Source organism: Melospiza georgiana, chromosome 3 (assembly GCF_028018845.1).
Source record: "Melospiza georgiana isolate bMelGeo1 chromosome 3, bMelGeo1.pri, whole genome shotgun sequence".
NCBI lineage: Eukaryota > Metazoa > Chordata > Aves > Passeriformes > Passerellidae > Melospiza > Melospiza georgiana.
In genome coordinates this window covers 23,669,485-23,683,868 of record NC_080432.1, presented here as the reverse complement: position 1 = coordinate 23,683,868, position 14,384 = coordinate 23,669,485, and the positions used below count along the sequence as shown (strand labels likewise).

The window sequence follows — 14,384 nt, the reverse complement described above, 5'->3', positions numbered from 1 at the left end:
GGGCTGAAGAGTCTTCTCATATTTTCCAGTATCAGTCTCCATCCCAAAAAACAAACACTAGCCCTTCTCACAATGCCATAAACAAAGTATATCCCAACTGCATCAACATCCTTATATAGTTACACTATTTAAACAAATAAAACATCAACAATATAGAAAATACAGTTATATATGTCTGTATAGACATGTTAAGTTCATACATACTAATACAACTGACTCAATTTTATAAAAATCAAAGGTAACAAATTTGCAATCAGAATTTAACAGTTTTGCAATTGCTGTGATTGAACACAAACATGAAAAAAGGCTGCATTCACATTCCTCAATCCTAATGAGATCTACTCATGCAGATGTACCCTTTATGTACCAAAGGTCAGAAGACATCACCAGTTTAAAACCAGCTAAAAGCTGAGGAGCTGTATACAGCCATTGAAACTTCCATGGGATACAGCCAAACATCTTCTGCACACACAGGAACCAGTTTGCAGAAATACTGGTCAGTAGCATCAGCTACTGAGCCAGCCACAGCTGCATGTATTCCTATTTTGAAAAACAACTGATGTATGGTTTGGTTTTTTGAGTTAGACTCTGTGACTTCCTCAGACTTGGAAGCTTCATGGTTAGATTTTCTGAACAGTTCTCTTACAGCTTCAACCTAAGTGGGCATAGTAGATGTGACAGAAAGACAAATATCAAATGTTACCTGGTAACTACCCCCAAACTATCTAGAGGAAAATAATACACAATTTTTGTATTCAAAACCTCTAAAAACCCAAGACCAAACTAGCTCTCCCCTGTAGCAACTGAGGAGTAAATCTGTACGAAGACTTTAACTACAGAGTCATAAAGAAAGCAGTTGAGCAGTGAATCAAAAGGAAACACCTGTGCTTCACAATGGGTGTCTCAGAGTCAGCACACCACTGTCTTGAAAAGTTATTTTTATATTAACAACCATTTTTTCTCCAGTTTAGTATGGATCCATGCAACCATGTTCACCTTCTACGTATGTTCTTCCTTCTCTGCAAACTGGCTAATGAAGTATGGAGTTAAAATTGTTCTATTAATTCAGACTATCCATTGTTTTTATGTCACAGGGCAAACAATTTTACATATTTCCTGAGATTAAAAATATCAGTTGCTTATCCAAGAATTGCCAACTGCCCAATAACCGGAGTGGTTTCCTTGGAAATCTGAGCAAAGTCCCACCCCTTCTGTGGGAACTGCACAGGAGGAGAACACCAAATGCCAACAAGGTCTGAAAGGAGACTGCTGCTACAAATTATGGAAGCCAGGCTATTGAAATGTGATGTGGACTTAACTACTGTGCAGTCTGATTTTGTCTTTTGTTATCCACCCACACATGTCACCTCCTAAGCAAGTGACACCAGTAACAGCACTGCTTAGCAATTACCTCCATGGAGATTCAAGATGTGGCAAGCAAGCCCTGGGTACTCCAAAAGCCTACCAGCTTTTCAAACTGCTAAGACAGAGTCCCTAGATAAAAAATCCTTTTGCAAACTAGCACAATCAGAAGGATATTCAGTAGAACACATTCACATTTGTACAGTTTTAGTGACAAATTCACAATTGTACAATTTTAGTGATAAAGCTGCTTACTGCTTTTGCTGTCCTGACAAAATTAGAAACAGACAGTTCTGATCAGAACCATTTCTGTATTTCCATGTGCATTAGTATAAACAGGGCTCCAACTACCAATCCTTCAGAGTATCATTCCAAAAGGTGTTATGCCAAACACTAAGGTCAAATTGCTCCTTAAACAGGACCTTCTACATAGCTGAGAAATGGGAAAACGAGGACATCAAAATTGCCTCAGTCACAGGTTTGTCACATGAAATTGCCAAATCCCCACTACTCCTTTAACCTTCTCCCCAAATTTCAAACATACTTCTCAATGTTTAAGCAACTTAAAAACCACAAGATTTTACCAGAATAGCTGCATTTTTGGTTTTCTGCAAAAATTCTCTTAGTTCTCAGTAACTTAACATTAACCTGTTTGCTTTCCAGTCTATTTGTAACTTCTACTGTGTTGTACAAAGCTCAAGTTTAAAAACCAGCAATGGAAACAGTACAGTAAAGCACTAAAAAATAACTTCAGATAAAAATGAACCAATGAGGCTGAATAAAAGAATAAGAAATTATTTATGTATAATGGATAAATAAACATCAGACTTACAGACCACAATATAACAGCTCAGGATCTACAAAATATGGACAACCACATGAAACAAAGGTCACAATGCCTACCTTTTGGCTTTGCATTTTTCAAAATAACACTGATGAGCTCTGGAACATCAAAGTAGGCAGCATAGTGCAAGGCATTCATGTTTGTCCAGCGGCTGCGCAAGCTGCTGTCAGCACCCAAATCAATCAGCTGGGTTGCAAATTTTACAGCAGTTTCAACATCTCCTGCAGGGTCATTTTTGTAAAGAATGCATTAGTGATTTATTTATTTGACCTCAAAAAACACACACATGTTTATGTGTAAAAAACCCATACATTAAGTCCTTCAAACTCACAGAACTATTACTACGTCTTTTTTTAGGATTAGGATACAGAAATCTTTGCCCTTTATGATAAATGGCTGAAATCTCTACTGTATAATAACACTATCTGTTTTTCTCTAATGTAAGTACTGTATCACCCAGCAAACCCAGGAATTTTAGGATCTGGTAGGAGAAAAAGAAATGCACATCACAATTTGATGTTGAAGTTTATGTTAAAAAATGCCAACACCAGGGAAGATGACCTATGCCAGACTTCTCTCAAACTCAGAAGAAAAGTGGGCTCAGGTCAACAAAAAAGTAACAAAACATAGGAAAGTTAATAAGAGTGTTCTAACAGAGTTAAATGTGCTCTCATTTCCAGTATTTATGACCATAATCATGCAAACAATAAACTTTGTTCTCTTCTGACATCAACAGGGTGAAAGAAACAAAACAAAAAGAACAGCCAGTCACCTAAATATTCTGCTGTAAAAGAACTGCAGCAAAAATTACAGCAAACTTGCAGCTTGCACCTCAGTCTGAAACTGCCTTTGCCACATGAAGTATCTGTTTAAGCTGGTACTACTGTGTGTAATACCCATACCAGTAACTCAGCTTGCTCCTCATGGCTACAGCTGCAGTTCTGCATCTTCCTTGCTCATGGCCACCAGAACAGAGAAAACCAAGCAAAAGGAAAAAAAAATATCTGCCGCAAGGAAAAATCCTGTAAGTGTCAGTGGGATAAGCTTATGTGAGTCAATTAGGTTTTTACATCTATAATGACTTTTTTTTTACTCACCAATGCCATGAGCCCCTGATTTGCAAGTGTAATGCAGGAGAGTCATATCAGTCAGTCCATCTCTGTCATTCACATTGCAACCCCTTTTAATGATCTGACAGGCAAGCAGAAAACAAGCGCATTTTAGCTCTGGCATATCTCTGACATCACCACTGTTTCCTAAGTTATTGCAGATAAACTGACTCCTGGATTCATTGCAATGGCTGGGAACAAAGAAGCCTGCCAGAAAAGCCTCTTAACTGCAGAACTGAGCAACATATATAAATGCAATAAACAGCATTATAATTAACCTTCATTATTTACAGATTAAAAAAAACTTTATATTGCTCCTTCTAAAATATACTTCACATGCTACAAAGTTAAGCAATTAACTGCATGAGAAAATGAGTTATGAACCTCTCCCCTTGTTCTTTGATCTCTCAACAATTACCCAGCCCACTCCCACACAACCCCAACAAAAAGAAGTTCCCAGTTATATGGTAGGGTTCATTGGCACTACACTTCCCCAGAAAAACCTGTAATCCAGAAGAAAAATAAGAAAGTAGGATAGAAATACTAGAAACACATTTTGTGCCTTGGAAATATTGCCCTTAGGGTCAGGCTTTAACAGTACCTTCATAAATTTTTTGAGTTTGAGTTTGGTATTACTGTTAAGTAGGAAACTGAAACACTAAGGTGAAGGGTCTCAACACAACTGCCTTGAGAGAAACACTGTTTATACCATCTATGCAAATATACTGAATTTCATCCATCATCTCTCTTTTTCCAAATAAAACCTGACAACATGTGGAATACAAGGCATGATCAGTCACTACTTGTTAAAAGGCAGAAACTGCATTCATGATTAATTCTGCTTCTGAATGAACTGGTTTTATTCACTGTCAACACAGTATTTAACACTGAGAGCACTCAAGGATCTTCATCTGTATCTCACCTCATTCCCAATGATATCAATATTCTGCTGGACCTGTGGAACCCACTGCCTTAAGATGGCAAACAATTCAGAAACTGATGTTTTGGGGTCAAAGAGTATTTCTTGGCATGCTGCATCATTGGGATCGAAGAAGGAAAACTCTGTTAAGAAAGAAAAGAGTCTTTATATAAAAAGATCTTGATGTTTAACGTGCATCTAGTTTTTCAAACTCAAAGGCAAAGAACAGTAGAGAGAAAACATCTTCCTTCTTTTTCTTCCATCACAATCTACATGGAACATACTAAAATATAAACACAGTCTAATCACGAAGGCACTCTGTGACCTCTGCTATTTTCAGTATTTCATTAATGCATCAATCCCAGCTGCAGAAAATAAAACCATCAAAAATTAAGACACCAAATCAAGACCAGAGGGACAAAAAAAATAAAAACAACAACAAAAAAACCCCACTACTTTTAAAGATTTTAAGCCTCATGTTCTTTCAGGCAACCCAAACTGTAAGTGCATCAAACACCTTATTACAAAACTATATGTCACATTATTCATAGGGGTGTGTGTGTGTGTGTGTGCTTCTATATACACATCCTCTATTTTTCATTTGTACAATTTCTTCCAGCTCTGGAAAAGTCTGTGAAAGAATCTAGATAGCAATGGCTATGAGGAGAGGGACTGAAAGCAGAGTCTTCTACCATCAGCAAACAAACCACGGCAAACACCGCACTTTTACCCCCCCTGCAGCCATCAGGGAGTTGCCTTTTAAACAGGTTTTGGATAAATGTACAATCAGTTCACATCCATCAGAGATTCATGGCTCTCAGACAGGACAGACAGGTTAAGCAACACACACCATCACCCATCTGGGTGTGTGACATGGCATGAACCACTCCTGGGTGAATCATCCCAACCTTTCCCCAAAAACAGCATACCTGACTTCTAGATTGGATTAACAGATAACAGAAGTACTGAGTTCTCTTCCTGGCTATTTAGAGTTCCTCAAACTCCATCACCTTGACTCAACAAGAATGGAAAAGGAGGGCAACTTTCACTGATATTTACCATTAATTGTTACTTGCACCTAGCATATAAAATATTTACCATTTATCTCCCAGCACTACACAAAGTGTGCTTCTTCCCTACATCCAATGCATCAACACACATCTACTGATTTATCCACTAATATTTACCTTCCACATAAACCACAGCTGATCTACAGCTGAAACTATGAAGTAAACAGACAACTAGGCAACAAGATTAATGATCCTGCACAATATTCACAGTTCTTACTCTACCAGGAAGATTTCTAGCCACAAACCCGATCCAAATTATCCATCAGAAATCAACTCTTACAATCAGCATGGTAGGGTGAAAATCTGAGATCACCCTAAGTGCTTAACAGGTGATCAGCTGTAGTCTTTGCAAGCAAAGCAATGCTACAGAGAATCTGTTATAAAATGGATCCCATGAAAGGATGCCAATGGCATCTAGATACCTCAAAATATTACTTTCTCACTCTCTGTCTTTCCCAAGTATTGATCACAGTGCCCAGCTGCATTAATGAAAAAAAATGCACTGAATGTAAAGACTGAGAATCTCTCTCTGCCATGGTTTAACCTCCTTTACGCAGATTCAGCACTGTTACTGTTACACAGTGACAGCAATCTCCTATAAAAGGATTTTATTATAATTTAATTAGTACATAGAAGCCAGGTAGAACACATAGCAGTGAAAACACAGGGTTATTAGAAGATACCACAACAAAACAATGTTTAAAGAAGGCAAATGGAAACTTTATCTAAGGGATAAGAAAGTAGAATGGAATAAATCATGGCAGTACTTAGAGCAGATGAGGAAGACAAGATGAGAACAGGGCTAAACCATGTAAAGACACATTCATGTGCTGAAACATTTCATATGGAACACTTACATTCCCAACCTGAGCTAACTTATAAATCAGGTCTTGAGAATGCTGACCCTGTCAAAAGACAGAATGTTACAGGTATTTATTCTTCCTGAACACAGCTGATTGCTCCAATCAATGCATGGGAAACAGAGGTGGAAGGAGTGATTTTTGAAGTATACAGAGCTATTAATATCTTCTGCAACATTCAAAGGCATTATGATTGCAGCTATGAGTGAAGCTCCTTACCTACAGTGACATTTTAACACATTATATACTGTCAGAAATTTTATTATAATTTATACATGTGAAGACAGTTACTGAAGACAAATATTATTCTGACAGCTGACCACTGATATAATTTTCTGATATAATATAATCACTGGTATAATTTTCTTTCACTTTACAGTCCTTACCACCACAAAAACATATACTTCCAACAGAAATATCCTCTTCTAGTACATCATTTACATACTAAAGCACAAGAAGAAGTGTAACTCTAGAGGTTTTAAATGTGGTGTAGATTAACTTCCCTTACTTACTCCAATTTTACATTTTAACACAATATCCACCTCTACACTGAGATGTGAAAGAAGTATAAACATGACAACACAGGCACAGAAATGTACAAAGGAAAAGATATAATTTATAGTGTATGCAATAAGAAAAATGGAAAAAGCATGAGTCTTCATCTTTTATTTCATTTAACAGATAATCCATTTAATAAGAAGAAAACTTTTTCTGGACAGAAATAATTAAGAGTTGACAGCTTTTCTTAAAATTTATTATTCCAATTTATTCTCTGCTGATCACAAATGCATTTTCTGTTTAAAGTACATACCACAGTCTGAAGGCATTGGTGCTGCAGCAACAGAAAAGGTAACAGATGTTTCAGAGTTTGGGAATAAGAATCGTTCTCTTTCAATGAGGGAATCTCCTTCGAAGGAAGGTTCTGGGAGATCCTCTATGGTCATCTTCTAGAAAGCCACTTCAGGAGGAAAAATAAAAATCAATAAATAACCTCATTGGAAATACTTTAGATTGGCTCTATCATAGTAAGATGTAACGTGCAATGAGACTAAAATCTTAAATTTGCAAACTATTACTGCCATGACATTCTTACAAACTGATATATGAACAAGGCTCACAGAGTATGGTGTCCAGGTTAGCCAACTTCTAGTTTTGACTTCCATCACTAAACTTGCACTTAACTAATGGAAAACATCATATTCCTCCCCAGTTTCCCACTTGAGCAGCAAAGAAAATATGAATGCTCTATTAGCCAACACACACTGAGGATAAATGGATTAGTGTGTTTCACAGCTTTATGAAAACCCATCAAGTACCTGCCCTCACACTGTGCATGCACATTCCCTCCCTTCACCATGAGCAAGAACAAGCTGCCAGCTACTGCTGCCTCCTCTTTTTGAATTCTCAGCTCTTTCATCTTCCCACACACAGCTGCAGACAATTCATCACCGAGTGATTCACTCCTGGACTCACGGTTCCGTATCAGCTCCTTCCCAGCTCTGCTCCTGCCTGGTTTAAAATAGCACACTTACCACAGCCCTGGAACCTTCCCCTCCTCTGCTGCTTCCAGTCACCTTCCCAGGCCTTCCAGCAATCTAGGAGAGAGAATCAGGACTAAAACACTGTAGTGATAGAGTGACAGAATCTAACAACCAGCCCAAGTTATATCCTAGTTGTGGTTCCCAGGCTGAGACCAGAGGAAAGCTGGCTACCAACTGTAAGACAGTTTATCAGGCAAATTCATTAACAAATAACAAAAATATCATTATTCTCAACAGAAACAGAGATGATTGCATCATCAGAGGCTGCATCTCACAGGTGAAAAACTTAAATTCTGCATCTTGAATGATCATTATTAAACACTTGGGGTAAAAGCAACATTTCTACTAAACAACCTACATTTTTACTGTGGAGATTGCTATACAGTGCTCTTTTCTCAGGAATTTGTTCAGCCAGCCTGCTGGACAGAAAGAAGCTGTGGAGCTTGAAGGAATGCTTGCTTTTATTACATTTCATTTATACCCACGTAAATATGAAAAACTAAAATATTTATTTTGGTTTTTGTATGTAACACACAACAAGCTATACGAGCAGATTCAGTCTGGTATTTCCCTAAATAAATGGGTCACACTGCTTGGGACCTCACAATCTATATGCTTATATAAAAAGCATTTTAGCATTAGCAGATGCTAATCTTTAAGTAAATAAATTAAAGCCTCCTCTTCTTGCTCATCACACACAGTTCACCTTGTGCTCAAGTTGGAAATAAAGCTCCACATGAAAAATGCTCATTTTTCTCCCAACCAGTTTATTTCCCTAGTCTTACACAGCTGCACAAATTCATGTTCTGGCATGAAGATCAAGGAGGAGGCCACTGGAAGGACAGGACTATTTTTTCCCACAGCATTATCAAATTGCACTGGCTTACGTGTTCTTTTATTCAACAAGGCCAAAAATATCTCTAATTATTTCAATTAGTATTTTCTTACAGTCAGGAAAAGTTAAGAGTTTACATTTCAATGGCTTAATAGCCATCATAAAGATGACAGCTTTCTTGTGTGAAGGACTATCAAGTCCTTTAAGCTGCAAATACCTAATTAAATTGCTTTTGAAGGGCAACAGTGAAATAAATCTGCTACAATCTGATATTTCTTCAGAGGCTGTGGCAAAACAAAACAAAGCTTTGTATGACACATGAATCCCCAAGTTTCTCACAGACAGCACCCCAGAGCTCTCAGGAAATGCACAAAGGAACAAGTAATATGCATGAGTATAAAAGACATATTAGCTGAGCCTCTTAAGCTGGAAAATGACACAAAAGAAATTAAAAGCTTTTTGCACAGCCCTACAACTGAGGGAACAAAAGGAGCACAGTGAAAAGTAGCCAGACCTGACTGAGCAGATGGTAACAGGAAAAGGTGAGATTTTGTGAAGTAGGACAACACAAGTTGTTGGAACTTGAAACCAACACAGACATTTTAAAATGAACATAAGAAAGAGTGTTTGTGGCACAGAAAAGTAGATCAAACAGAACACAACCCGTGCAAGTAGCCAGGGCATCTTTTATTCTGCAGGGCCAGGGACAAGAACACCCTCTGTGCGCTGCCAAAGCAAAGCAGGCAGGGAAACAACCCATGCTGCCAGGGAGGAGCACCAATCCCAAGGGCTACAGTGCAGATGCTGACCCAACTCCATAAGGAATGAATTTACATGCCAGCACCTCCAGTGGAGGTGTGCACACCCTCACACTGTGGGGTTGTCATCTGGCTCTAGAACGTGGCACGTGTCACCACCCAGCACTGACACGCCATGTCAAGGTGACACATTCTGCACCCACAGCCACCTGCAGGGGCTGCCAGCTCAGCTGTGAGAGCTTCCCAGCCAGCTGACACCACACACACAGCTGGAAAGGCAAAGGAAAAGGCTGAAAGCTATTTCAAAGGCACTGAAAAGGCATCCCCATGCCATCCCCACAATGAGTTCTGTTGTGAGCAAAACCAAAACAATACCCAAAACGTACTTCCCGCCAAGATTCAGCTGGAAAGTCCTGGTGCAGTGGAATGGGAGGCCTTCCAAAAGAGCAGTGACTTTCCTGTATTAGTAAAAGAGTTTAGAGCAGAAACTATTAGAGAAATTACATAAAGGAGAGAATTTTTTCTATTCACAGCATTGCCAAACTACCACTGAGCACAGCTCAGCACAGCAGAGAGTATCATACTTACTATTTGCCAGCCATATGCTCTTCCTACTGAATTATACCTGGAATTGAAAAAACAGAAATATCAGGGGAAAATCTTCAGAGAGATCAGATGCACACACCCTTTTGGTGGCAAAACTGAACAGCAACAACAGGTTTCTTGATATCCACACATTACACAGGATTGCATGGTAGCTCTGCAGATACATATAAAAAAGTTCCATAACAGAGGATCCAACTTTTTCATATACACTTGTTTGCAATTCGTGTTAAAGCACAAAGCTTTCCTGCAAGTGCTGTAAGAACTTGCAAATGCTAAAGCACTTCAAGCTATAACATACAGCTGTTCTGGGCTTTGATAGCTGAACCTGTCACAAATGTGATGCTATTTTTGACAACAACTATGTAAAATTGACTCCTTATCATGTACTTAGATAGGCTGAAGAAAAATTAAGTTCAGAGAACAAGTTTCTTGCACACACACCAGCTGCCCACTTCAGAACATTTACAGCACAGGTGGTAGACATGCTATACACATGTGGGTAAACCCAAGGTCTGGGTGGTGAGCAGGGCCCAACACGGCAGTGTTTTCACAGATTCACTGAATTGTCAGGGTTGGAAGGGATCTCAGGAAATCCTCCATTCCAACCCTCTGCCAGGGCAGGGCCACCTGGAGCAGGTGGCACAGGACGTGTCCAGGTGGGCTCTGGATGTCTGCAGGGAGGGAGACTCCACAGCCCCCCTGGGCAGCTGCGCCAGGGCTCTGCCACCCTCAGTGTAGAGAAATTGGGAGGAATTTCATGCTGAGGTGCGACTTCTCGTGTTTCAGTTTACAGACTCTGCTCCTCATCCTCTGGGCACCACTGAACAGAGCCTGGCACCATCCCCTTGGCACAGCCTTCGAGATATTTATATGTACAGAGATCCCGTCTGTTCCCTCTCCGCACGGCACGGGCCCAGCTCCCGCAGTGTCTCCTCACAGGAGAGATGCTCCAGACCCGCACCCTGTGACCCGCCCCGGACCGGCGCTTTGTGAGGCCGGCAGTGCCGGAGAGCTCAGCTCCCGCACCCTCCAGGCCGCCTCTGCCCGCCCACAGCCCCCGGGCCACCTCCCCAGCACTCCTCGCTCTCCCACAGCGCATCCCCGGAGCCGGGGGTCCCCGCGGTGACACCGCCCGGGCCGCGCCCGCCCCCGGCCCTTGCGCCGCAGCCCAACCAGGGGAGCCAGGCCGGCCGCGGCCCGCCCGCTGCGGCGGTCCCTGCGCCGCCACCCCGCCCCCGCGACGCGCCGAGCGAGGATGGGAAATGCCGGGAGAGCGCTCGGGAAGCACCGGGAGAGCACCGTGAGAACACCGGGAAAGCACCGGGAAATCACCGGGAAGCGCCAGCCCCGCCCCAGCCCTACCTGGTCCCGGCGGAGCGCACCGCGCCGCCCGGGCCCGCCCGCAGCCCAGGGAGCCCAGCGAGGCACGGGCCCCGCCCACCGCGGGCAAACCACGCCTCTTCCTACCCCTCCGGCCAATGCCAGGCCAGAGCGCCCCGCCCCGCCACGCAGACCACGCCCCCCCGCGGCGGCCCGGAGGGCGCGGGAACGGGCGGCTGGATGCGGGGAGGGATGCGGGGAGGGATGCGGACATGGATGGATGCGGAGAGGGATGCGGGGAGGGATGCGGGGATGGATGGATGCAGAGAGGGATGCGGGGATGGATGCGGGGAGGGATGCGGGGAGGGATGCGGGGAGGGATGCGGGGATGGGGCCGCCGGCAGGAAGCGGGCTGGCACCCACGCGGCACCACTGGTACTTTTCAGCACTCGGCTCAGACGTCGAGACTCCCCGGCTGTCTCAGTAGTGGAGGATCCCCCAAGGAGGATTTTCAAAGGGTGCGCGTCCCGTGGTGTAAAATCTAGTGAGGAACTAAATGCAAAAATTGGCACTCTCCGGGAAACTCCTACGGTGGTAAACCCAGCATCGTACTTGAGCCCAGGCTGCATGAAGGGAATTCGAAGTGGATAAAACCTCAGCCAAGTCCTGCTGTGTTTTTGTGCTCTGCGTGGGTCACTGTTAAATAAACATGACTGATGTGTACAATCAGGTTTCTGGTGTTGCTTTTCCAGTGATGATATTAAAAGGAGTGGGGGCAGGACAAATAATAGGAGTGGCAAGTGGAAATTGCCTCAAGTGAAGTGCTGGAAAGGTGAAGAGTTGCTCCCAGAGCATTGAATTGCAGTTGTGAGAGTAAACGTGATAGCAGATGGCTACCAAAAAGCTAGGAAATTCTTCCACTTCTAGAACATTCCATACCTTGGAAAAGGCAAAGAAAACATGTTCAGGAAAATGCAGGCCTGCTACTTTCACCTCAAGGCTTCTAAGGTTCCAACTCTATAAAGAGTTATATAAAGATGTAAGCAAGATCAGATGTGAGCGCTTACTGGCAGTCGATGTTTGCCCTTTTTGAGATGCTTGGTGCTCTGGGCAGAGGAAATGTTTTATTGCTGGTACTGAATAACAGACTTCAGTGAAGAGCCTGGAATGGAAATTATTAGTTCTGGAGAAGACTGGAATTTAGGAGAACTTCAATGAAGCACAAGCATGGGGGGGAAACTGTGTGAAGTAGTGTTAAATGCTAAGTAGTGTTAAATGAGGGAGGCTACTGATGACATCCTGGGGTGTTATCCTTGGAAATAATCTGTCTTTCATGTTTTCCTTTAATGTCTTTTTGGGTAAAGAAAAAAAAAAAAAACAGCAAACCAATGAGATAAAAAAGCAAAAAGGAAAGAATTGCTGTTAGAAAGGAACGAACTGATACAAGATTGGGATATGGGATCATTGCATGGAACTAACTGAGGAACCAAACGATGCAAGGCAGCTACTCAAGGGGCACCATTACCAATATGAACCAGTGGCCCAAAAATCAAACACTCATCTTGGGATGTGCAACTGGAGAGGTGTGGCAGGGAAGTGAAGTGCCCGTGATGTGATGTCCAGCAGGTCTGGCCATCTCCTTGAGGAGTCACATGTTGCTGTGAGCACCCTTCTGCAGCGAGCAGCAGCTAATCCAGCCCGCCCAGAGAGGGTTTGTGAGCACAGCCAAGGAAAAGAACAGTCTGTGTGAGGAGTTTGTTACCAGAGCACAGCTTGTTTGATGAAAGCTGAGACACAGGATGCAGTTGCCATCTGCCATAAACCACGGAAAATGGAGTGTGAATTCAAAGGTGGTGTTGAATATGAGGACAAAACTGTGCGTGATTATTTTTCACGCTAGAAAATGAAAGCAAGTGTGAAAAACGCCAATCGCTTGATTTTGAAATTTTAAAAGTTTAATAGTAATAAAATGCTTATAAAAATAGCAATATAATTAAGAGTAATAAATATTTGAACAATTGAGATTAGGACAATATGAGACAATAGAAACAAAGAGTTACACACAGTCCGGGTTCCTCTTTCTGGGCAAAATAAGCCTGAAAAACGACACACAGTTAACAGAGGATTAACCCTTAAAAGCAATAACCTGTTGCATATTCATACACTTCATACATGATGCATAAATTCCATTCAAACACAGGATTCTGTCTGGTCAGTGTCAGCTTCTTCCTCTGAATCCTAATGGCATCGTCATATATGAGTGAGGCAGGAAGAAGTTAGTTTCTTCTGATAATGGAGCAATAAATTCTCTGAAAGATTTAGGTGTCCTGTGGCTGCTATCTGGTGCAAGTACCTCGTTCCTTTATTAAAAAATATCTCACATATGTAGTTTCTATTTGAACATCATGATATAACCTAAAACTATATTTAACACACTACTTAAAAAAATTAATACAGCATAACTTTCTAACATGACACATATAATATTCATTTTAGTATTTGTGAAAAGCTAATCATATAATACACATTTTTCACAGCAAGGACCTAACAAAGTGTTGCAGGTTCTAGAGGATCCTTCTCATCAGGCCAGCAATGGCAGAACCCCAAACATCTCAGCTCGAAGTGAGTCCTGAGTGCTGCAGCTGCAGAGGAGGCTGGATGTCATTGCCTGACAACACCCCTGCCTGTCTGGGTGTTCCACCTCTGGGCCCTGCAATGGAAATTTCAAAAGAATATATATTTAAACCAATTTCTGTGCCTTAGCACATTGTCTTTTTCAGCCACTCCTCCAAGCCAGGATGTGAATGCAAATAAAAAGCCTGTTCAGCCTATCCTGTCTGACTCATTTGGGGCAGCCATGGGCAGCAAGGCTGCTGAACACCTGGAGAGCTCAAAACAATGGGCAGCACCAGCTCTGACCACCTCGGGGGGAACACAGGGAAGGAAACAATGCTTGTGAGCAACATTTCATACATTATTTCATTTCCTTGGGCAGAAATAGAGCATTGCTAAGCAGTTTGTGGTATTTTCAGGGTCCCCCATCATTGGGAGGAAATGATGAATCTGAGTCCATGTTCTTAGAAGAGTAATTTATTATTTTATTATATTATATATGATATGCTATGATATTAATTATGTTACATGCTGTGATATTAATTAT

At 41.8% G+C, this 14,384-nt stretch overlaps 1 protein-coding gene across 2 annotated transcripts in view; it reads right to left on the bottom strand.

The window, feature by feature from the left end:
* Positions 1-11,340, bottom strand: part of CLIP4 (CAP-Gly domain containing linker protein family member 4) — a 30,829-nt gene extending 19,489 nt beyond the window's left edge. For both annotated transcript variants that reach the window (XM_058020578.1, XM_058020579.1), the window contains exons 1-8: positions 11,267-11,340; positions 9,887-9,923; positions 9,685-9,756; positions 7,697-7,759; positions 6,976-7,122; positions 4,238-4,377; positions 3,304-3,397; positions 2,266-2,427 (exon numbers count right to left, since the gene is read on the bottom strand). In XM_058020578.1, the coding sequence (XP_057876561.1) occupies positions 2,266-2,427; positions 3,304-3,397; positions 4,238-4,377; positions 6,976-7,108 (529 nt within the window). In that variant the 5' untranslated portion in view covers positions 7,109-7,122; positions 7,697-7,759; positions 9,685-9,756; positions 9,887-9,923; positions 11,267-11,340. The remainder of the gene's footprint in view (positions 1-2,265; positions 2,428-3,303; positions 3,398-4,237; positions 4,378-6,975; positions 7,123-7,696; positions 7,760-9,684; positions 9,757-9,886; positions 9,924-11,266) is intronic.
* Between the last annotated feature and the right edge of the window lie 3,044 nt (positions 11,341-14,384).